We start from the raw sequence: 25,406 nt of genomic DNA, 5'->3' as shown, positions 1-25,406 counted from the left end.
AAAATCACAAGCAGACTCCCCAGTGAGTGCAGAGCCTGACCAGGGGCTCAATCTTATGACCCTGTGGTCATGACCTAAGCCAAAATCAAGAGTCAGACGCTTAACTGAGGCATCAGGTATCCCAATAATTTTTTAAAAAATACAACTCACGTCTCCAAATAAGCATTAAGATTGGTATTATTTTATAGAAAAACACTAACTGCTGTAATTTTTTTGAGAAAAAAGTTTGGTTCAGTCTTAAATTCCTAATACTAGGGACATCTGGGTGGCTCAGTTAAGTGTCTACCCTCAGCTCAAGTCACGATCCCAGAGGCCTTGGATCCAGTCCCGCAGCCAGCTCCTTGCTCAAAGGGGAGCCTGCTTCTCCTTGTGCCTGCTGCTTACCCTGGTTGTGCTCTGACAAATAAATAAAAATCTTAAAAAAAAAAAAAAAAAGATATTTAAAGTAAAAAAAGTAAAAAAGAGAATTTTAAGGATTTGGTTTCAGGGGTCCCTGGGTGGCTCAGTCTTTAAGCCTCTGCCTTCAGCTCAGGTCCTGATCCCAGGGTTCTGGGATTGTGCCCTGCATCGGGCTTCCTGCTCCACGGGAAGCCTGCTTCTTCCTCTCCCACTCCCCCTGCTTGTGTTCCCTCTCTTGCTGAGTCTATGTCAAATAAATAAATATTAAAAAAAAAAAAGTATCTGCCTCCAAAATTTTGGCACCAGTTACAGTAATAGGGCTGTTTGATAGGGTGATGGAATTTAAAACATGAATGGGGCACCTGGCCAGATCAATTGGTGGAGCTTGCGACTCTTGATCTTGGGGTCATGGGTTTGAGCCCCACGATGAGCCTAGAGTTACTTAATAACAAAAATAAAAAAATGAGCTAGTAGCAAATGAAATATGGGGAGATATAATCAAACTATTTACTCCTAATCTCTAAGATTTTATTTATTTATTTATTTATTTTAAAGATTTTATTTATTAGAGATCACAAGTAGGCTGAGAGGCAGGCAGAGAGAGAGAGGAGGAAGCAGGCTCCCCGCTGAGCAGAGAGCCCGATGCGGGGCTCAATCCAAGGACCCTGGGATCATGACCTGAGCTGAAGGCACAGGCTTTAACCCACTGAGCCACCCAGGTGCCCCAAGATTTTATTTATTTGACAGAGAGAGAGATGGCAAGAGAGGGAACACAAGCAGAGGGAGTGGGAGAAGCAGGCTTCCTGCTGAATAGGGAGCTCCATGCGGGGCTTGATCCCAGGACTCTGGGATCGTGACCTGAGCTGAAGGCAGCCACTTAACTACTGAGCCACTCAGGCGACCCTACTCCTAATCTCTATACTATTTACAACCGAATGACCACGAGTAAAACTTTTTAAATTGGGGAACATTTCAGGTTACTTTTTAGAGAACTTTAACCAAATTTGACTTTAATAAAACTGAAAATCGAGATATTTATATAAAATTCAGCATTTTAAAGTGTTCCACTTTAGTGGTTTTTAGTATATTCACAAGGCTGTACAAACCATCACCTCTGTCTAATCCAAATAATCATCCCCAGAATACACCCTGTATCACCCATTAGCCGCATTTCTTCATTCTTTCTCCCCCACAGCCACGACTGTCTCCACACTTGACAATTCTAGACGTTTCATATAAATGGAATGTTTTGTCTGACTTCTTTCACTGTTTCAAGGTTCATCCACATTGTAGCATGTAACAGTACTTTGTTACTTTTTATTGCCTAATATCCAACTGACTGTACGGCCACAAATTATATTTATCCATCCATCAGTTAATGGTTATCTGAGTTGTTTCTACCTTTTGGCTATAATGCTGCTATGAACAATTCTGTGCATGTTTTTGTGCAGATGTGTTTCATTTCTCTTTGTTATGTTTATCTAGCAGAATTTCTGGGTTACACTATTTTTAATCTTCTGAAGAACTGCCAAACTTTTCTACAATAAGCATTTTCATATTACCAGCAATGTATGAGGGTTCCAATTTCTCCACATCCTTACCAAACTTGTGATGTTCACCTTCTTGATTAAAGACGTTATTAAAGTATGAAATATCTACTTGGAATTCTCCTAATGACTAGGGATGTTCAACATCTCTTGCTATGATACTGGCCATTTATCTTTGGAGTTCTTTTTTCAGTAGGCTCTATGCCCAACATGGGCCCAGAACTCACCACCCAGGATGTCACAGGCTCTACTGACTGAGCCAGCCAGGTACCCCTTTACTCCTTTTTAAATGGGGGTTTCTTTGTTGAGTTTTAAGAGTCCCTCTATATATTCAGGATTTCCAAATATTTTCTCACATTCTCTGAGCTATCTTTTCACTTTCTGGAAAGGGTCCTCTGAAGCAGTTTAAAATTTTGATGAAGTTCAAGCTACCTGTTTAACCTTTTGTTACTTGTGTTTTGGTGTTAGATCCAAGAAACTGTTGCCTAATTCGGTCACAAATATTTATGCCAATATTTTTTCTTAAGAGTTTTGTTGGAGGGGCGCCTGGGTGGCTCAGTGGGTTAAAGCCTCTGCCTTCAGCTCAGGTCATGATCCCAGGGTCCTGGGTTCAAGCCCCGCATGGGGCTCTGCTCAGCAGGGAGCGTTTCCTCCTGTCTCTGCCTGCCTTTCTGCCTACTTGTGATCTCTGTCTGTCAAATAAATAAATAAAATCTTAAAAAGAAAAAAGTTTTGTTGGAGTTTGAATGTTTACATCTTTGAACCACTTTGAGTTCGTTTGTGCATATGATGTCAGGGTAGATATCCAACTGTCTCAGAACCATTTGTTGAAAAGATTTTTCTTATATTGAATGGTCTTGGCACCTTTGTCAAAAATCAGTTGACCATAAGCGTTGATTTCTGGACTCTCAATCTTATTCCATCTCTCAGCATGTCTATCCTTATACCTTAAGACCACTGCCATGATTATAAAATCATGTCCGCTTTCAAGATTGTTTTGAGACCCCTTGAATATCCATACAAACTGTTATTTCCTGGAAAAAAAAATTAGCTGTTTTTATAGGAATTACGTAGAACCCATAGATAAATTTGGGGAGGACTGGCATCTTCATGATACTGTCTTCCAATTCATGCATATAGGACATCTTCCCATCTATTTAGTTCTTCTCTCAAGTGTTTATAGTTTTCACAGGTTTTTCAGTTTTGCTAAAAATTTTGATGGGTTATAAAAATTTCCTTAATTCCACTGGTGTTTCAGTACAATTGATTTTTTAATATTAGTCTTGTGTCTTGCAACCATGATGAAGTCAGCTTTTTTGTCAGGATTCCTGTAAGCTTTCTACAAGATCATGTCAAATAGTTTCACTTCTTGCTTTCTAATCTAGTAGGAAGCTTTTTATTTTTTCTTGCCTAATTGCCCTGGCTAGTCTTATATGTACAATGCTGTATATAAGTGGCAACAAGGAACCTGCTTGTCTGGTTCTTGATCGCAGCGCCAGGTAAAATTTTAGTTTCTCATTACAGCCGTTAGCTTTAGGCTTTTGGTAATGCCATTTTTCAGTTTGAGGAGTTCCCTTGTACTTCTAGTTTGAGTTTATTAAAGGATTAAAAAAAAAATCTTTAAGACTCAGATGGGAAGCATTTATTTAAAGATTTTTTTAATTTATTTGTCAGAGAGAGAGGGAGAGAGAGCGAGCACAGGCGGACAGAATGGCAGGCAGAGGCAGAGGGAGAAGCAGGCTCCCCGCCAAGCAAGGAGCCCGATGTGGGACTCGATCCCAGGACGCTGGGATCATGACCTGAGCCGAAGGCAGCTGCTCAACCAACTGAGCCACCCAGGCGTCCCGATGGGAAGCATTTAAATACAGGATCCAAACTGAGTATAACTGACAAAATTTCAATCTACACATGAAAGCAGAATCCAGACATACATAAAAGGTCACCTATGCTTTAAAAAACCTGGAAGGGTGCCTAGGTGGCCCAGTGGGTTAAGCCTCTGCCTACCGCTCAGGGCATGATCTCAGGGTCCGATAAAGCTCCGCATCAGGCTCTGCTCAGCAGAGAGCCTACTCCCCACCCCCCCATCCTGCCTCTCTGCCTACTTGTGATCTCTGTCAAAATAAATAAAATCGAAAACAAACAAACGTGGAAGGGTGTGTCTGTTACTTCACAAAAAAGTTATTTAAAAGACATTTTTTCCTTACATATTAATAAAATCCTGGATTTCTAGCTAAACACCTAGTTTCCCTTTTTAAGAACCACATTCAGCAAAGTGCTACTATAAGAGTGGCCAACCTCATCAAAGGTAAAACGCAGAATTCAGGAATGCTTAAAAAAAAAAAAAAAGTCACAGATATCTTCACCAAAACTTAAATGATATAAAACAGAACTGACATTCTTGTGATGGATGTTTTAATGTAATTTTAGGCCATTCATTTTACAAACACTTATGGAGCGCCTACTATGCTTAAGGCATTGTGTTAGATCTTCCCAAAGACATAGTTTAGTCATATTAATACAGTTCTTAATGACTTTTTCTTCATGCTTGCTTCAGGGCCTACATCTAGGGCTGAACAGAAGCATACAATCGTAAGGCTGTGGTCTGGCCACCCCAGCTCTACACTCTGGTCTCTTCCAGAGGAGAGCACAGCAGTCACTATCTTGATAAGGTGTGTAGCTTAGCAATCACCATTTTATTACCTGGAGAGAAACAGATTAATAACTTCCTTTAATAGTGATCAACGAATAGATTTTGGAAAAAAAATAGACGGCTTAAGTTTAACAAAAAGTGAAGATTCTACGCTGTCAGTCATTTGACAAAACAAAAATTGAAACCCAAACAAAATCAGAATTAACCTCTATAAATTAAATAAGTTACAGGTTAGTGAAACTGTGGGAAAGACTGTATATTAAATAATATCTACATGCAACCCATTACAAGTCTGTAAATACTCATCCAAAGTCCTACACCCTTATTCAGAAGCACTGACAAATATCAAGGTGCATAATCTGTAAGATACTATAATTTGATGTTAAATTTAAGGGAATACTGTAAATAACTGATATATATATTTGATACATTAGAAACTAACACTTGAAAACTAATATAATTTAAAGGTCTTTAATTTCAATTACAATCTATAAATGGAGATTAGTTTGGATTGTATGACAGAGGAGACAATAAAACTTTTCTCAAAGACATACCAGTACATTTTCTTAGAATAAAAGCTCAGCAAATGAGAACTTTCATACTGTGCATGGGAATAACTAAAACCTTTATTAGATATGGTTTTCCAATAACAATGTGAAAATTGGAATTATCAATTCAAAGAGCATTGAAGTCTGAAGTTTAAAAAAGTAGACTAGATATTAAGGGATAAAAGGTAAAGGAAGACGAAAATGTTTAATACTATTCAATATATCCCCTCTGTACACAATGTTGCATATATACAACTACTCCATTTTAATTTTATTGATTTTATATAATAGTGAAATCCCCTTAAGCAACCTAGGGTATACAGATGGTGTCCAACTTGGGGGAAAAAAAGTAGAAACACACTTGATTAACAGTTTTCACCCACACATTTTAGACAGACAATTTTTTTTTTTTTTTTGCCAAGATTTTCATAGTAAATTCATAAATATAGGAAATACTTTCACTCCTTCAGTGTTAAAATAGAAAACCAAACAGTGCCAATAGTAGTGGCTTAATTATTGGCATACAAGAAAAACACAACACCAATGGGTTTTCTTCATTATGCATTTTAAATATCAATATGTGCATTTGTTTCATTTTTACAGTTATAAATTTCCTAGTCTGTTATAGACAACAGCATTTAATAGTTTTGAATCCATTGAGATGTTGCTTTCAATTTGAAATATTGTGTGTATACATGTATATAAAAAAATAACCCAATGTATGACTCATCTGACAGATGTTTAAGATCAATAAAGGCTTATTTTTCAACATGCAGTTAGGAGAGAGGGAAGCAAGCCAACCTCTCCACATTGTCTTTGTTGCTGGCTTGTTTTTGCAGTGGTATCAATAGTGGTTTTTGGAGGGAACCGTGTGCCTTCAGCCTAGCTATTTAAGAAAAGATACCACAATCAACAAGAGGGGTAAGGAAGAAGGGGGTAGGGGAATATGAGCAGGTGTTAAATTTTAAAAGTGTGCATTTTGCACTCTTCTAGGTACAGAATAAAAACAGGCCAATGAGGGAAAAGTTTTATAATTAGGAAAAAAATGCAATCAAATCAAGACATAATAGCCGAATTAAGTTCTTTTAATAGATTGCATATATAGATGTTTAGCCATACTCTTTGATCAACTCTTTAAGAGTAGAACTTTATATCCAATTTACATGCTTCAAATATCACCTTTCTTATTTGATACAGTAAGGTCTTGTATCCAAGTCTCCACTTGTACACTGAGAGCTTTAAGAAAAAACAGGACACAGAGGGAGTTGCCATTTTTAGCAGCAATGAAATATCACTAACCCCTTTTAACATACCGAATTCAAGTCACTATCAGAGGTGAGTGCACCACAAAGTCACCAGGTACAAAATTGCTATTTCATTTTTAAATTAATAACTTGAAATTACCCTGCCCCCCACCCCATTACATCCCTTCTTTTTATAAACAGCAAACATTTTGCTATTTTATACATAGGCTAGCAGGCTTGTTTCAATATGAAAGTGCTAATTCATTTACAGATTTTTTTTTTAATCAGTTATGTAGTGCTACAATAAATGTCCAATAATCTACATAGGAACAATCTTTGATGAATGAAAATGATGAAGATTGAATAAGGCTATCGATTACCTTATCTTATTTACATATAAAGAATAGATACCCAATGGTGAGGAAGAGACAGAAATCGGACAAATACTCATAGGTGTAAAAATTATATCTACCTTTGAGCTTATACTGTAAATGAGACATTTTAAGTAGTCCTGTAGCCCATGCCTATTTTTTCCTCAGAAAAAGAAAAGCTGCCTTCATGACATCCCCTCGTTTCAGATTTCCACAGTGTCACTTGAACTTTCAGTCAGAATCTTACTTTCTTCAAAAAATAAAGAAAATACCACCCCCAAATTACCACCCTCCCCCCCAAAATCCCTCTGGTTTCTTTTTCAGTGCCAAGTTGCATGATCAGGTCCCACCTCCTGGGTTTTTTTGTCCATCTATTGATCAATTAGTTTAGAGTAGATAACATGAACCAGTTCTGGAACCGCTACTAGGAGGAACACAAGCTCTTCACTACAATCACACAGCAGGAAAGAAAGTGATAACTCAATTCATCCCTGGTGCCGGACCTCCAAAATTGAAAGAACTTGGCACAACTGGAGCACTGAATTTGTATCCTCCATGCTTCTCAATCATTTTGGATTCTAAAAAAACAAGTAAGTGAAAGTTTAAGAATATTTAATCATCTTTACTACTTTGGAGAACAGAAGGAATTGATAAGACATTAACAAAAGCTTAACCCACTTAATAAACAGAAAGTTCCAAAGTTGTCCTCTCCCTCCTTCTCTGGTATAGGATTAAGAGAGGGGAAGACATACATTATAGAGAAGATAAACCCTCATGTTATATGCAGTAGACTTCTTAGCCAACTTTCACTTCCTGATGGTAAAAAGAAATCTTTAAATACACCCTTCTGAGTCAAATACTGAATCAGAACTCAGTCTTCAACAAAGGGAAGAACAGCTAATGAATCTAAATATAAAATGCCTTAGAAATTTGTGCCTTCCTTGTAAGGAGGATACTTTTTTGAATACTAATTTGACTAATAGTATTAAGACCTACAGAAAATTGTTAGGCTGTGTATTATCTAAAATGTCCTTTCCTAAAATGCATACTGAAATGTTTAAAGATGGTAAGATGTCATGATGTCTGGGATTTCTTTAATATTTCTAAGAAAATGCAGTTTTCATAACCTAAATTTTTTTATACTTTTAATAGAATTTTCTACTATCAAGCCATCACCAAGAGCTTAAGCAACTTTATCAAAGCTATTGCACAATGAAACTACACTTAAAATCAGTCAACTATGGCCAAAAACAAAACTCATTTCTACATTTCATTCTTTCGTAATTCCGATAACCTGCAACAACTGTAGATTTATACAATTTTAAATCATTTAATATAAAGTGTTAAAGCTGTATTAACTCATCAATTGCATTAAAGAGGGGTTGTGGTCAATTGACATACCATGGGCTGCTCTTCTTTGATCAGCCAGAGTTGCTATATCCTGTAACTGTTTTCTTTGTTCTTCATTAAGACCGTGAGTCAAAGCCTGATACCACACAGGATTACGATTTTGTATAGCTATCAAAAAAAAAAAAAAAAAAAAAAAAGAGGGGGAAAAGGGCAATAATATGAAAGGCCTGGCATTTCCTTTGTAATATGTTCCTTCTACTTCACCTCCAGTTCTGAAATTCTGATCTACTTTATATTTTCCCAGAAGTAATTTAAGTTACTTTAAGTTATTTGTGAAACAAAAAAATTCTGGTTTGGCTTTATGCTACAAAAAAATCTTATCATTATCATACTTCGTATTTCCAGCAAATAAGAAATCATGTATATAAGTCTATAAAACATGTATATAAATATATAAAATACAAAGTCACAGACAAAAACAAGCCAGTAATTCATGGCACCCAATCAATTCTTGATGCCTGCCATGTAGCTCAGAAACCATTCCTTTGTGTTTCTGTACCTTGCATCATAATCGGTTTGTCATGGGTTTGGAAGACTAATGCCTTGGTTATCAGAGAATTTATTCCACATCAAAGTTCTCATAATACATAGGAATGATAGTAGAGTTATAACTCTGTGGAGAAAAGGTATTTCAAATATAATGCCAATTTTAATTTCTTAAGTTGGACAGAACAGAGATGTTATATTTTGTTTAAGTCCAAGTAAAGGATGGCAAAGGCACCTACAATGTATTACAGGAAAAAAAGGGATTCTAAGACCACTAATATTAAAAATGGTCAACTTCTCAGAAAGTTAACTGTGGTTTTAGCTGGAGGGGAAAATAAAGATATACATACATAAACACACAACAAACAGATACAAGAGTGCATACTTCTGGAGAAAGCTGAAAGAAATCAGAAGTGGGAAAGAGGAATTGTCATTGTATAAATTTTGAAATGTACTACTTTCCTATAATGTGCATGTTTCAATATGATAACTTAAATAGAAGTAAAATAATAAAATAAGGAAATGCTCTACAACTCTATGGCAACAGTAGTAACTTTGGATACTTCAGCTACCAATCCCCTCAATCAATCAAGTCAAGTTTGGGTTTGATATACCTGAAATCCCTTCTTTAAGTGACAGACACAAATAGGAACAGACAAGTGCAGAGAAATGGATCATACAGAGCTATCTGAATTACATATCTTACATAAGTCGACTTACTTTGAAATATAGCTTTAAATATCTGATACTCATCAACAGGGTTATCTTCATCATCGATGATTGTGGAATAGCCTTCCAGAGCAGTCTCCTCAGCATCATCCTCTTCCCAATCTTCATCATCTCCATCCTCACCTGCCTGCTTAGCCAAAATCTCCAAATATTCTTGCCCATCTTCATCAATATCATCTTCATCACTCCCCAGTTCCTCTGTAAGTCATAAATAGGTACATTTGTTAACAATGAAGTATTCTCTTACTCAACAAACTGACACTGATCACAGTTAGTAAATTACAAATCACAACTAAATAAATTCAAGTTCCAGAAACTGGTGTTTAAATACAATATTCTGCGGAGCACCTAGTTGGTGCAGTTAGTTAACCATCTGACTCTTGCTTTTGGCTCAGGTCATGATCGGCTCAGGTCATGAGATCAAGATCCAAGCTAGGGTTCGCTGAGCGTAAAATCTGTTTGAGATTCTTTCTGCCCTACCTTTTACTCCTCCTACTCCTGCTCTCGTGCTCTCTTTCAAATAAACAGTTAAATAAATACAATATTTGGGAATAAATAGAATAAAAAAATATCATAGAAATCCAAGAAACCCAACCACAATTCCTAATATCAGAGGTTTGAAAAAGGATTACATAATATGAGATTTAGCACTTGTGCTCTGGGCCTTATGGTATATACCAAACCAAACACCAAGAGTAAAATAATATAGTTGGTTTTTTTTAAGATTTTATTTATTCATTTGACACAGAGAGAGATCACAAGTAGGCAGAGAGGCAGGCAGAGAGACAGGGGGAAGCAGGCTCCCTGCTGAGCAGAGAGCCTGACGCGAGGCTCAATCCCAGGACCCTGAGATCATGACCTGAGCTGAAGGCAGTGGCTTAAACCACTAAGCCACCCAGGCGCCCCTAAAATAATATAGTTTATGTTATATCCGTAGAACACTTTTTGTGAGTTTTTATTTAAAAGGTCAAGTTGGTGAATGATAAAAGACAAAAATGGCAATACCTATCTTATTCTGAAACCATTACAATAATTTCTCTTAACCAACATTCTATCAATTTATACTCTTATAGTCTGGTGTCTAGAAGAAGGAATATATTAGCCAACCTCTAATCAAATTAGTTTTATGGTGCAGGTATACTCAGGTTTTAGCACTAATAAATGATAGATGTTTGCCAACAGCAAAAACCATAAATGGCTAGAACTGCTTTACATGTCAGGAGACCTAGCCCAAGTTCCTGCCTTCACAGACCTTATCCTCTAGCAGGAAGATAAGGTAGTCTCTCTACGAATGAACAAACATGAAAGCATTTGGGTATGATTCCACATTTCTTTAGAAGGGTCAAAAAAAAAAGTCCACTGATTTCTAACTAGGTAAGTTTGGCTTCTTCCACCACAAATCCCTTACCAGTTTCATCATCATCTTCAGCTTCATCATCATCATCACTGTCATTCTCGTGTTCTGCATGGCAGGCATATGCTCTTTTTAATCCATTAAATAAAAGGATAAAAGCTGGCAAAATCTGTCCAGAAACCTGATTTAAAACTTGTGGTATTTGTTCCATATCAATAAGAGCACAAAGGCCCAGAACACACATCTTTCTGTCATGAAGCCTAAAAAATAAAATAAAATAAAGATTTTCTTCTTTTTTTTTTAATAAGCAGAGTTTCTCACAAAGTTAAATAAACAAAGATCCAACATGTGTCACTTACCCCAAGAAACAATCTACATCATTAAGCCACTGCGTAATAAAATGATTTGTAACTGGTTCAACATTATTAGGGAAGCGAAGATTTTCTAAGGTGTTGAGAAGCAGGTGTGGATTATAATACAAAGCTGCAATGGCAACTTGCAGGCACATTGTCCGAAGTTCACTCGTCTTCACCTCTCTTGTCAGTCTCTCTAAAGCTGCTTCCACAAATAAGGGAATGCACTATAAAGAAAGACAGCAAAATATTCCAAAACCTTAAGTGACAGCAGTCTAACCATCCTACCCATATTAACTGTTGCCTCAACTAACCTCTTTTTGTCTTCATTAGATGACCTAATAGTTTTTACTATTGAGGCACTCACTGAGAAATCTAACTTTAGAGAAGACAAGTCTTCATCAGGCTATCAGAGCCTCATCATGATAGCCAGCTGGATTCACAGTATTCTTATTGGCTAATCTTACTGTAGTAATCACTACACACTATATACATATGAATTGATATATACATATACATATATACATACATATATACATACACCTTCAACTTATATGATGTTGTATTTCAAATATATCAGTAAAGCTGGAAACTGTATCATGGAAATTTAACAACTAAATCTTACTGTAAAGTGATAATGTGGCAAACAATACGCCCACAGCCAACTATAAATCTTACCATGCATGATAACAAACAGCCATAAAACTTGTCAGTCATGTTTTCATACATATTTAAACACATGATCATTATATATTGGTTAAATTTTAAACCAATAATTAAAAAGTGTTATCTAGTGTCGTAATAAACAATAATACACAAAATACACAACTGTCCCAAAAGAAAAAAAAGTGGAGGGAAAGATTCTATGAAGCCTCAAATGGGAATCATAAATAGTTAGCCTCACTGACCTGGTCAATGCCACGCCCTTTGCATTGTAGAATAATGACCTCTAACAATTTTGCTGCATGACACTCTGCATCTTCTCCTGCAACTCCTGTAAGAACCTGATCAACACAGAAACAAAAAACTGCAATAAGGCATCATGAAACCTTTAAATCAGAGAATATCTGTCCTCCGTCTATAGTCTCTGGAGTTTTTAAGATACTCTAATTAATATAAATGATTACAATATTCATTATACAGACAGGAATCTAAAGCAACTGTGAGGATCTGGAGTTACTGGTTGGCTGTATCTCAGCAATCCCACACCTTAGTCTACATAATCAAATCACCTCCCTTGTAGTGCCATTCTGGACTACAGCATGTTGAAAATCACTATCTTCTCATACAACCATCATAGCTAAAGCACCCTACCTTTCTCAGGGATATTAGGCTATGTAAAGAAGTACAAAAAAATAAGTAATAATAATAAGCTGACATTGCTAGGAAAGACATTTCTTTACACAAGTCTCATAAAATAAAAAAATAGTGTCACTGGACTGGGAGAGGAGGAAGCAGCAGCAGCTTGTTGATGGCAAATGCTATTCCCAAACAAGAAATAAAAAACATGGACTTGACTTGCTACTTAGAGAACTCTCAAGTGTTAGGAGTAACTTCTAGAAAAGAAAGGATTTGGTACAGATAGATATCACTGTTCCCAGAGTATTAACATTAACTGTATAATTGACAATAAATAATGAATAGTACACCAGATGATTATTTTGTGACTAGGTGTTCAGAAAGAAAAGATATCAATGAAGACAAACCCCTCTAAAAATTCCATGGAGCTGGGCGCCTGGGTGGCTCAGTTGGTTAAGCAACTGCCTTCGGCTCAGGTCATGATCCTGGAGTCCCGGGATCGAGTCCCACATCGGGCTCCCAGCTCCATGGGCAGTCCGCTTCTCCCTCTGACCTCTCCTCTCATGCTCTCTCACTCTGTCTCTCTCTCTCTCTCAAATAAATAAAATCTTTAAAAAAAAAAAAAAAAATTCCATGGAGCAAATCATTTTTTTTTTTTTAAAGATTTTATTTATTTATTTGACAGAGACAGTGAGAGAGAGACCACAAACGGGGGGAGTGAGAGAGGGAGAAGCAGGCCTCCTGCTGAGCAGGGAGCCTGATGCAGGGCTCAATCCCATGATCCAAGCCAAAGGCAGACGTTTAATGACTGAGCCACCCAGGCACCCCCAAAATCATTTTTAAAATGCCTGATGTGGGATGCCTGGGTGGCTCAGTTGGTTAAGCAGCTGCCTTCGGCTCAGGTCATGATCCCAGCGTCCTGGGATCGAGTCCCACATCGGGCTCCTTGCTTGGCGGGGAGCCTGCTTCTCCCTCTGCCTCTGCCTGCCATTCTGTCCGCCTGTGCTCGCTCTCTCTCCCTCTCTCTCTGACCAAAAAAAAAAAAAAAAAAAAACTTTAAAAATAAATAAATAAATAAATAAATAAAATGCCTGATGTTTTTGTTTTGTTTTTACAATTTTATTTATTTATTTGAGATAGAGAGCAAGTGAGCGCACAAGAGAGAGAGAGCACAAGTGGGGAGCAGAGGGAAAAGCAGGCTCCTTACTGAGCAGGGAGCCTGAAGACTTGGGGCTCAATCCCAGGACCCTGGGATCATGTCCTGAACTGACGGCAGACACTTAACTGACTGAGCCACCCAAGCGCCCCTAAAATGCCTGTTGTTAAACAGCTAGCTGTCTCTTAGCACTGTTAGAAATGCAAACCCAATTATACTGACTTTGATACTGAAGGACCCCAATTCAACAACTGTATCCCCTATCTCTTGTGTAAGAAAATCATTAATAAACAAAACAAAACAACACACAAAACATTTGGCATACATTTACTTGTAGTTTTCCAAGAAACGGCACAGTACTTTTGACTTTTTTTTTTTTTAAGATTTTTATTTATTTATTTGACAGACAGATCACAAGTAGGCAGAGAGGCAGGCAGAGAGAGAGAGCCGAGGAAGCAGGCTCCCCAGTGAGCAGAGAGCCCGATGTGGGGCTTGATCCCAGGACCCTGGGATCATGACCTGAGCCAAAGGCAGAGAGGCTTTAACCCACTGAGCCACCCAGGTGCCCCAGTAATTTTGACTTTAAGTAAACCCTTGGTTTTTACAATTTTGCCATTTACTAAATAATCACTGTAAAGCCTTCATAAACCTGTATCTTTCAAGAATTTTCTTTATAAAACATCTTTAGGGGGGCCTGGGTGACTCAGTCTTCAAGTGTCTGCCTTCGGCTTAGGTCATGATCCCAGGGTCCTGGGATGGAGCCCCATATTGGGCTCCCTGCTTGGCAGGAAGCCTGTTTCTCCCTCTCCTGCTTCTCCTGCTTGTATTCCCTCTCTCACCATCTCTCTCAAATAAATAAATAAAATCTTAAAACAAAACATCTTTATTTCTGATCCTTTCAAATATCTCTCAAATAAATTCTTGTTCTTTCCTTCTTCTGATTCAAAGGCTAGCAAAGAATTAGGCCAAGGTAAGCTCCAGGCACTCTAAACATAAAAACATTTATAACTCCAATAAAATGTCAGGCCAGACAGGGGAACCTGGGTGGTTCGGTGGGTTAAGTGTCTGCCTGCAGCTAAGGCCACGATCCCAGGGTCCTGAGACTGAGTCCCATGTCAGGCTCCCTGCTCTGTGGGAAGTATGCTGCTCCCTCTGCCCCTTTTGTGTCCGCCCTCTCTGAAGTAAATAAAATCTTAAAAAAAAAAAAAAATCAGGGCAGACAGAAGACAAATACTCGTCAAAGCCATTATTGTATCATGTAGGAATCAGTCTTCTAGTTTATAACTTTTAAAGCCCTTATTCTGTCAGACCCATATAGTGTTCACTATAATGTGTCATGTGACTCTTCACAATTTCATACTTATCACAGCACCAGCCTCATACATATATCCTTATATTAACTAAAAAATGACCTACCTTCTTACACATACTATATATCATTTCAAGATACTTGGTATCAGAGAGAAGTGTGTCTGTATCAACTGTTACGTAATTATGGAGCAGAGGCATCATATCTGTATTAACAAAAAGCATAAAAATATTAAAAATGAGTTAAAAACATAAAAAGTAATATAAGTCAAATATCTTTACTAATACAAATGCTGTTTCTGAAAAATATCCTTAGAAAAAGAAAGCAAATATGCGATTGTTTGGTCTGTAAGAGAGAGAGAGAGAGAGAAAGAGGGTGTGTGTGTGTGTGTGTGTAATGCAAGGAGTATTATTATATATTGTACAAAAAGACTGACAGGAGCAGGATGCTGAGAAAATGTGTTGAAGAAAACAAATCTAAAAGGATAACTAAATCAAAATATATAATGGAAATCAATGTTATCATCTTTGAGCATTAACTACAAGTGAAGACTTGTAAATAAAGAAGCCTTAGAATATTCAAAAGCGTATGTTCAAGTGATATACTAAAAATAAATCAAAACGGGGAAATCATCAGTATTTCTATGTTTACTTGTCTTACCTGTAAAGTAATCAAAGCCATCTTGCTGAAAAACCTCAAATACTAGAGGTAGCAACTGCCACATTTGTGGAGACACTTGCTGACACGTCAAACTATGTGCTAAAGAGAAGATCTCTTCATAGAATTCTGAAAGAGAGTATGGAGTCATTAGGACAATGCTTGCTGATATGAAAAAGCAGGAAATTCTAAGCATAAGTAAAGGTATATACCTAAGACATGCTGCTGTAAAACAGTTCCAATGACCTGTAAGCAGATTCCCTCAAGCTGCTGGGTTATCTAAAAGAGAAGAAAAAAGTGGATGTAACTGTAGCACACCAGTGAATTAATTAATAAATAATGTATAATGCAATTCACTGCTTATTAAAATACAAAGTCAGTATCTTAAATCATTTTAAATCTTTGTTTGAAGTGACTCATTATAAAATTGTGGGTCAATGTGGAATTGAAATTTAGTAAAATACCATTATAATGAAACACACAAAAAAAATCACTTGCACAGTTTACCTAAAAAGTAAAGGAAAAAACAGTATCTTGGGAAAATATAATTATGAAAATACGGAGCCAAATCATTCTGCGGATAGATTACAGACCTTTTTGTGTTTAAATATAGATCAACTCAGCCCTGATGTAACTGAAGAGTCACTCTCAATAGCTTACAGAAAAATTATTTGAAAGAAGGCATTATTTTTACCACTCTCACTAATTCTTAAGTCACCTCTATTCACATAATTGTTAGCTACGGTGAACCACACTCCAAAACCAAAAACACAAATTCCTCTTTAACTGTCAGTACGATCCTCAATCAGATCCCAAATCTCTGGAAGCCATGAGAATGTTTAAAAAGTAAAGAGGGGAGACAAAATAAAATTTACTAACTGGATACAGAACCAGGACATCCATTTCAATTACATATACTTAAAACATTTTCAACTCTTCAAATATAGTAACATCTGTTTTGTTAACCAGACACAGCTATAGAATTCCTCATGGCTTCTTCCTATCTTCAATTATAATGCAGAATATAAATAGTTTACCAAAAATCTCTGGTTGCAAAAGGCAATTTGAAGATAACATGGAATTACAATTTATGGATATAAATATCTGCATTGGAATTATAAACACCAAATTCAGGACACTGGTTACTTCTAAGGGAAAGAAGCAGGGAAATGAGATTAGGAAGAGGTCCTCCAAGGGCTTCAATTACATCTACCTGAAATTGTTGTTCTTAATGGAAATAAAGTCTAAGGGATATACTATAAAATGTTAAAATCTAATAAATTTAGGTGGTAGCTAAAGGGTATTGGTTACAGTTTTCTGTTCTTTGTCCTTTTTGAACGTCATAAATTACTCCATTTTTAAAAATTCATGATTACAATTCTCTTTAAAGACAACCGTAAGATGGGGCACCTGGGTGGCTCAGTGGGTTAAGGCCTCTGCCTTCAGCTCAGGTCATGATCCTAGGGTCTTGGGATCAAGCCCCACATCGGGCTCTCTGCTCCAAGGGGAACCTGCTTCCTCCTCTCTCTCTGCCTCTCTGCCTACTTATGATCTCTGTCTGTCAAATAAATAAAATATTTAAAAAAAAATAGACAACTATAAGAGAAACTATAAAGACGATAGTAATGGTAGCACAACAATGTATACTTAATGCCACTCGACTATACTTTGAAAATGGTTAAGATGGTAAATTTTATGTTATGTGTAGTTTACCATCATTAAGAAAAATTTTTTTAAATTAAAAAATAAAAACAAAACTAGAAAGATGCCTGGGTGGCTCAATCAGTTAAACGTTTGCCTTAGGCTCAGGTAATAATCCTGGAGTCCTGAGACCAAAGCCCATATGCTTCTCCCTCTGCCCCTTCCCTCCACTTGTAATTTCTCTCAAATAAATAAATCAATCTTAATAAATAAATAAATAAATAAATAATCTCAGGGTTTTGAGATTGAGCCCTGCAATGGGCTCTGCGCTGGGCATGGAGTCTGCATAAGATTCTCTTCCTCTGACCTCCCCTTTCAAAAGAAAAAAACAGGGCGCCTGGGTGGCTCAGTGGGTTAGGCCTCTGCCTTCGGCTCAGGTCGTGATCCCAGGGTCCTGGGATCAGGCCCTGTGCTCAGCAGGAAGCCTGCTTCCCACTCCCCCACCCCTGCCTGCCTCTCTGCCTACTTGTGATCTCTGTCAAATAAATAAGTAAAAATCCTAAAAAAATAAAATAAAATGGGAAAACTAGGAACTAGAAAGGTTTTCCTAGGAATCACCACACTACTGGATCTGGATCTGAGACAGGTAACCTAAGAGGCTGCCAAAATCCAAAGCCTTGAAGTAAAGATACGGTAATACAAATACCTCCCCTTCCTATTCCTTCTAATACTAAAGAATCTAAAATATTTGTAAGATACCAATCTTTTCCTTAAAAAAGGGAACTAGTTAAAAGATGGAACAGTCAGGATGCATGTCAAAGATAACCAGAGAATTTAGATAAGCCAGAGCCTTCAAAAAATACATTAGAACTATTGCTGAAAAATGGCTTTAAATTCCCTAAAACTTGGATCATTACCTGGATCAAAACCTTATAACACTGAATCATTTTACCTCTTTATGATCTTCAACTACACTAAGAAGTGTGTCGATGGTATTCAGAATTCCCATAGCAGTAACTGCTTTGTCATCACTTCCTTCTTCATCTGGCCCAGTCTGGATTACCTGATTAAATGTCATTGCCTAGAGTCAAGAGAATATAATTTAGGCTTGCCGTTATAGCAGTATAAACACATTTTCGTCTAAAACTTAATTTTTAAAATGTTCTCACAGAAACAGCAAAACCAATCAATGTTACCACTGATTAAGAGTCTGGGCTCTACAATCAGAAGGTACTACCACTTACTAGATGACCTTAAGTTACTTGACCTGTTTCCTGACATTTCATTTGAGAACTTTATCATCGAGATACTTTGAGGCTTAAGTGAGGCAAGGCATAGAAATTGCTTAATATTACCAATATTCTTATTAATATTACTGGCTAACATTTGACAATGCCCAAATATAGGTATATTAATCAAGTCTTTTTGTCACAAAATTGTTTTCAAACTTCTGAGAAGTAAAGGATGGAGTCCTAATAACCAGCTTATTATAAATGCAATATACATACTTAATGAATGCTGCTACAGTTATTCAAATATCCTTCCCCATTTCAAAATCAGGTTTTCACAAAACTCTGCTTTTGCTTAAATCCACAGCAGATACCAAGACCTAGATTCCCGAAACCTCAATACTCAGCAAAAATATAAACTGCATCAAATAAATCACTGTACTGGGATTATGAATGGTAATTGTTAGGGCATGTTCATTCTTTCTATTACCCTTAAACAATTTACATTGTTAATTCTCAAAAGTTTGGGGCTATGTATAGTAAACAAAGGCCAACTAGTGAGTAACTACTGTTTATAAATTTCATTAAAAAACAAAAACAACAACAACAAGGGCGCCTGGGTGGCTCAGTTGTTAAGCATCTGTCTTTGGCTGGGGTCATGATCCCAGGGTCCTTGGATCGAGGCCCGCATTGGGCTCCCTGCTAGGCGGGAGGTCTGCTTCTCCCTCTCCCACTCCCCCTGCTTGTGCTCTCTCTCTGTCAAATAAATAAAAATCTTAAAAAAAAAAAAAAAAGAAAAAGAAAAGAAAAACTACCTGGGGTACCTGAAGGGCTCTTTTTAGAGCTCACATTTTCTCTCAGTATATTCATATACAAATATATTTTATATTTTAAAATATACAAATATATTTTATATATAAATATATAAATATAAAAAATATATATATATTTTTAAAGATTTTATTTATTTATTTGACAGACAGAGATCACAAGTAGGCAGAGAGGCAGGCAGAGAGAGAGGAATGGAAGCAGGCTCCCTGCTGAGCAGAGAGCCCAATGCGGGACTCGATCCCAGGACCCTGGGATCATGACCTGAGCTGAAGGCAGCGGCTTAACCCACTGAGCCACCCAGGAGCCCCTAAAAAATATATTCTTTATATAGAATTAAATGAGCTAAATGTATGAATTAAATAGATATAAGGCTTAAAACAGTACCTGATATACAGTAAGCTCTATGAAAATACTTAATAAAAGATTAAGTACTGAATATATGATTGGTTCAAATAACATACCAAATGCTGTGTCATTTCTACTGCAATAGGAGTAACTTCTTCACTATACTCGCAGATCATTTTCTGAATTACATTGGTAAGATCATCATTTTCTGTTTCTCTTATTATATGAAGAAGAGCTTGCATTACAGGTCTGATGAATGGTGTAATATACTCTTTAGCTGTAAGAGAAAAAAAATTTGGCCAAAATCTCCTAAAACCTGATATAACATATATCAAATAATAGATACTTTCCCATAAAGGGGAAGAAAATGTGTCAAGTTTCTAGGATTATGCCTTTTTAAATTATTTGTAAAAACACTTCACTATTTTTGAGATATAAATCCTTTTACCTTTTTCTTGATTGCTGATCAACACCTGAAGTGCAATGGCAGCTTCCACTTTCACGGGCATTTCCCTATCATCAATCAGACATCTTCTTGTCAGCTCTAAGGCCGTTTGCAGGTTCTGGTCACTTTTGAACTTTACTTCACAAAAATAGTGAAGGACCCAGCAAGCCTTTTATTAAAAAATGCAGTGAGTTACTATAGATATCCTATCCTTAAAATGCCCCAAGCTACAGTATGTCTATTCCAAAAGTTCTGTGTGGGAATCTGGAGGCTGGCCAGTGGTAGATATGCCCAGAGACACAACACTAGACCAGTACTATGATCCCAAATTATTCTTTGGCTGCATGACATTTGTGTGGATAGCAAGGTCTGAATGCAAAACACAAACAGACACTGCTATCAGACACAGATGAAAACTATGCACACATTACAGCAGCCATTTAATATTTACATGAAACAGAGGTCTAAAAGGAAATAAGGCTTTTATTAAGGTGAGCATTAAAAAGGCTCCACATAAAAGTCCACATAAACAGTCATTCATTACAAAACATAAATATGTAAGTGAATAAGGATGAAAACATACCCTCGCTCTCATATAGCCTAGTTCACTGCTGAAGAGAGGGAATACATGATTCTGCAACATGTATTCCATCTGATCTTTGTAGATCTTTTTCTGTAAATATAAACAACAATTATTTTTCAAAGAATTCCAAATATAATAAACTCAAATGCCAAATAAATACACAAATGTTAAAAATAACTATGTCAAAACACATTTATTCTAATTCTTTCTACCTCAGGATCCATATCTAATTTTCTCATTCTCAAACTTCACCATCAAAAAACACTGAATACCTTTTCTTTAATCTTTTTACCTCATTTGCTTAGAAAGTTTTTATACTAAAACTTAACAGCAATCATGTTTGAGTAATGGGAGTGTGGTTAATTTTATTCCTTACCTTATAAAACTATTATAATGAAAAAAGCCTCACTGAAAAAGTTCTAAATGAATACAACACAGTTTGAGAAAAGACCCTGCTTACAAAGTAATTATCTGGTTATCTAAAAAGATATTCTCAGGGTACCTCAGTGGCTCACTTGGTTAAGCATCTGCCTTCAGCTCAGGTCATGATCTCAGGGTCTGGGGATCGTGCCCCATGTTGGGTGTCCTGCTGGGGAAGGGGGAAGTTTGCTTCTCCCTCTCTTATTCCCCCTCCCAACCTGTGCTTATGCACTCTCACTCTCTCTCAAATAAATAAAATCTTTAAAAAATAAAAAACATTTCTGGGGCGCCTGGATGGCTCAGTGGGTTGAAGCCCCTGCCTTTGGCTCAGGTCATGATCCCGGGGTCCTGGGACTAAGCCCCCCATCAGGCTCTCTGCTCAGCAGGGAGCCTGCTTCCCTTCCTCTCTCTCTGCCTGCCTCTCTGCCTACTTGTGATCTGTCAAATAAATAAAAAAAATCTTTTTAAAAAAATTAATTAAATAAATAAATTTTTAAGTTTTAAAAAATGCATGGTTAAGGAAAAAAAAAAGATATTCTCATGAATCTTTAGAGTCTTTTCTAAGTGGTAACAAGCTTTTAAAAAGAAATCCTAGGGGCACCTGGGTGGCTCAGCGGGTAAAGCCTCTGCCTTCAGCTCAGGTCACGATCTCAGGATCCTGGGAACGAACCCCGTATCGGGTTCTCTGCTCAGCGGGGAGGCTGCTTACCCTCCTCTCTCTCTGCCTGCCTCTCTGCCTACTTGTGATCTCTCTCTTTGTGTCAAATAAATAAGTAAAGTCTTTAAAAAAAAAAGAAGAAGAAATCCTGGAATTGCATATTATATCAAATCTAAAAATAAATGCTTGAAAAACTGAAGACTGAGACATAGGAACTAAATACAATGTGGGATCCTGGACTAAATCATGGCCCATAAAGGACATTAGTGGGAAACCTTGCACAATGTGAAAGGGGACTGTAAGATTAGTGACTAGTAGGCTATCAACATTAATTTCCTGATTTTGAGAATTGCAATATGGCTATCTTAGATGCTAACATTAAGGGAAGGTGGATGAAGAGTAATGAAAAACTATTTTTGCCATTTTTCTGTAAGTCTAAAATTACTTAAAAATAGAAAGTTAAAACAGAAAAATCTGAACTTGCCAAGAGAACTCACTGAAGAGTCCCAGCCTGCCATGTAACAAATAAACACTGTCTTTAACTTATAAGCTAACAAAAGGATGGGTGGACAGGTATAAAAAAACTAAAATATAAACAAAACATACCTACAAACTCATGGTGATATGGAACAAGGTTCCTGGGAGTTAAATGATTGTGACTAAATATTCACTTACACTTTGGTTACCATTTATTAACTTTTAAGCAAAATAAATTTCAGATCGCATTTATGAAGTCAGACACAATGTGTACAATTAGGTTGAGGTTCCTAAATATAAATCTAATCCAGGGTCATTCTTTATAGAAATTTATGTCACAAAAGCATGACATTCCTAGGCTATGAATGGATTCATTCATGTTTATAAATTTCTTTAGAGATAAATTTTTTGAAGGCACAAACACTTCATAATTATCTTACAACATAAATATAAAACAAATCATCCAAAAGGAGTACCTTAAGCACAAGCAGCAAAAGAAAACATAAACTGGACATAATTTCAGAATCTTATCAAAACTTCTACTTCAAAGGACATCATAAAGTGAAATGATAACCCACAAAATACTTGCAAACGATATATATGAAAAAGGTCTAATATTTAGAATATACAAAGAACTCTTAACAATTCAACAATGAAAGGACAAATACCCAGCTAAAAAAATAGACAAAGGATTTTAATATACATTTCTCCAAAGAAGATATACAATAGCCAATATGCACATAAAAAGATTCACTGTATCATTATTCATCAGAGAAATGTAAATCAAAACCACAATGAGGTATTGTTTGACACCAACTAGGACGGCTACAATAAAAAGGTATTAATTGTTGGTGAGGACAACTGGAACCCTCATACAGGGCTGGTAAAAAATATAAAATGATAACAGCCACTTTGGAAAACAGTCTGTCAGTTTCTCAAAATATGACAGCAATTTGACTCCTAGGTATGTGTCCCAAGGGAAGTGAAAATATTATGTCCACACAAACATGTGTGCATAATGATCAGCTTTAGTATTCAAAACAGCCAAAAATTGGAAACAGTGAAAGTGTACACCAACTGATGAATGCATAAATAAAATGTGGTATATGATACAATGGAATATTATTTGGCAACAAAAAGGAATGAAGTACTGACATATGCCACAACACGGATGAACTTTGAAAATATTGTGCCAAGTGAAAAAAGCCATTTCCCACGAAGCACATGTTACATAGCATTCCCTTTACATGAAATGTCCAAAATGGACAAATCCATAGAGATGAAAAGTAGATTGGGGGTAGCCCAGGGCTGAGAAGTTTGGAAGAAAATGGAAATTAACTGCGAATAGTTTCTTTCGGGGTTGATGATTGTATAACTCTGTGACTATAATAAAAACCACTGAATTACTCGCTTTAATGGGCAAACAGTACAGTATGTGAACTGTACCTCAATAAAACTGTTATTAAACTACCTGTACACAAAAGAAGAAATACCTTCAGAAGTATTTCAGCTAAAGAGCCAATCATATGCAGGGCTCCATCTTTTTTTCGAGGATCAGCATTTGGTTCTGTAAGAATCTGGTAGCAAAATCCCATTGTCTTTTGCAGTACCTAGATTAAAAAAGAGAAGTTAACACTTTATTCAATTTCCTAACAATCCTTAACAACAATAAAAAAAGACAAAATGACTTACATGGCTAACGTTAAAAGCTTAGTGTATATCTGAACAGATTTTAAATATTAAAACAAAACTTCTCTATATTAAATAACCCACCTCTTTCCTCTTGCTACAAGCTGTAAACAAGAGTGTCTGGGCAGCAGTGGTAGGAGAAATGAAATCTTCAAACACATCTGGAGAATAAATTTAAAATTAATACGAAAACCAGTAATTTCAATTTCTTCAACATTTTCAAGTAATTTACAAATGATGCTCTGTAAAAGTAAGACCTTAAAATTATGCTGAATGTTCATGCTAGGTATAAAGAGGAAACCAGATTCCTATATAATTTTGCAACAGCCTAATTTCATGTCTCTTCAGTACAAATTAAATTTTAATCCATTAATTTCTCTTAAGGATCATTATCTTTCATATAAAACCAACTACCATGAGAATTTTCACAATATGGCCACAATAGTACAATTTACTACAAATACAAAAGATTTTGGTACGAAGGACTAATATTCAACATTAGTCAAATTACAATCCTTTAGTTCCATGCAGAGATTCCACGTGATTCCAGCTTCCAATATATGTCTTCTCAATTCCCATACATATCAAAACTCACAAAGGATCCAACAGTATAGTTTTGAAACTTAGTGTTAAGGTGTAATCTTGAATTTCTAAGTTTTAGCATGTGCCAAAAGCACATCCAATAATTGTAACTTATTAACACTACTATCAGTGTCTGCTAAAAATGAAGACTGTCATTATTAAATGCCATAACTAGTGAACACACCCCCAAAAGTCTAAAAAATTGATAAATTACATTAAAACAACAAGGATCTTTCAGTACCAAAGGAGCGGCCTTAAGATACCATTATGAATACTACATACAAACTTAGCTACTGACATATTTTGTTTCTAAGAAGGTGAAAATTTACCAAACTTCATGCGTATATATTCATAAGGGTCTTCTTGCCAAAGTTCTTCATCAGCATCTGTATAGCACATCAATGGAAAAATAACATCTTGGATAATGCCCTGAAATTTAAAAGTTAAGGAAGTAACCTTAGGTCAGTCTTTAAATTTAAAACTTTAATTTTGGTTAAGTGCTGAAACAAAAGCAACCCAATAATGTATCTATCTATATATTTTTTTAATTTTTTCCCCAATAATATGTATTTTAAACCTTAATACTAAACTTTAGTAATGATTCTCAGATCAACTAACTATTAAGGTACATAGTATTTTGTGTAACAAATAATTAAAAGTAAGACATGTGCATAGGTAGCAATTAAGTATTCTGAGAAAATACATTATGACATTTTAGTCCATCAAATCCTATAGTTCTAAATAAAGCAAATAAATCACTCACAGAAATAATACATAAGCTAATTACCCTCAAAAGCAATCTGGTGAAAGTCCTTAGTTTATTCCAAATTACATGACTAAAATGTTATAATCCTAAGCCAGCACTAAGAATTTAAATGCAAATTTTAAGATAATAGCTTTAGATTAAAAGGAATCTGAATATTTACAAAATACCTCTTATAAGTTTATGTCAAGGTATTTTCTCATTTTCCTACTATACCTTCAAAACAATTAA

The 25,406-nt window shown here is 36.2% G+C and overlaps 1 protein-coding gene, 1 long non-coding RNA gene and 1 other non-coding gene across 3 annotated transcripts in view; 1 reads left to right on the top strand and 2 right to left on the bottom strand.

The window, feature by feature from the left end:
• Positions 1–5,051: 5,051 nt before the first annotated feature.
• The window catches only part of IPO7 (importin 7), a 57,759-nt gene continuing 37,404 nt past the window's right edge, over positions 5,052–25,406 (bottom strand). Inside the window, exons 10-25 of the mRNA XM_047691497.1 lie at positions 24,742–24,841; positions 23,915–23,991; positions 23,635–23,751; positions 20,587–20,676; positions 20,007–20,172; positions 19,675–19,835; positions 18,106–18,234; positions 15,725–15,791; positions 15,516–15,641; positions 14,963–15,060; positions 12,000–12,095; positions 11,098–11,318; positions 10,793–10,998; positions 9,376–9,582; positions 8,161–8,277; positions 5,052–7,337 (exon numbers count right to left, since the gene is read on the bottom strand). Of these exons, the coding sequence (XP_047547453.1) occupies positions 7,240–7,337; positions 8,161–8,277; positions 9,376–9,582; positions 10,793–10,998; positions 11,098–11,318; positions 12,000–12,095; positions 14,963–15,060; positions 15,516–15,641; positions 15,725–15,791; positions 18,106–18,234; positions 19,675–19,835; positions 20,007–20,172; positions 20,587–20,676; positions 23,635–23,751; positions 23,915–23,991; positions 24,742–24,841 (2,076 nt within the window). The 3' untranslated portion in view covers positions 5,052–7,239. The remainder of the gene's footprint in view (positions 7,338–8,160; positions 8,278–9,375; positions 9,583–10,792; positions 10,999–11,097; positions 11,319–11,999; positions 12,096–14,962; positions 15,061–15,515; positions 15,642–15,724; positions 15,792–18,105; positions 18,235–19,674; positions 19,836–20,006; positions 20,173–20,586; positions 20,677–23,634; positions 23,752–23,914; positions 23,992–24,741; positions 24,842–25,406) is intronic.
• Positions 8,425–19,033, top strand: LOC125078596 (uncharacterized). The gene is made up of 3 exons (XR_007120924.1): positions 8,425–8,529; positions 9,254–9,258; positions 18,994–19,033. It is a non-coding gene; the product is annotated as an uncharacterized LOC125078596 (long non-coding RNA).
• Positions 20,254–20,437, bottom strand: LOC125080278 (small nucleolar RNA SNORA23). The gene has a single exon (XR_007121301.1). It is a non-coding gene; the product is annotated as a small nucleolar RNA SNORA23 (small nucleolar RNA).

Source organism: Lutra lutra, chromosome 10, assembly GCF_902655055.1.
Source record: "Lutra lutra chromosome 10, mLutLut1.2, whole genome shotgun sequence".
Taxonomy (NCBI): Eukaryota; Metazoa; Chordata; class Mammalia; order Carnivora; family Mustelidae; genus Lutra; species Lutra lutra.
The sequence above is the reverse complement of the archived record's forward strand: the minus strand, read 5'-3'. Positions and strand labels throughout refer to the sequence as shown.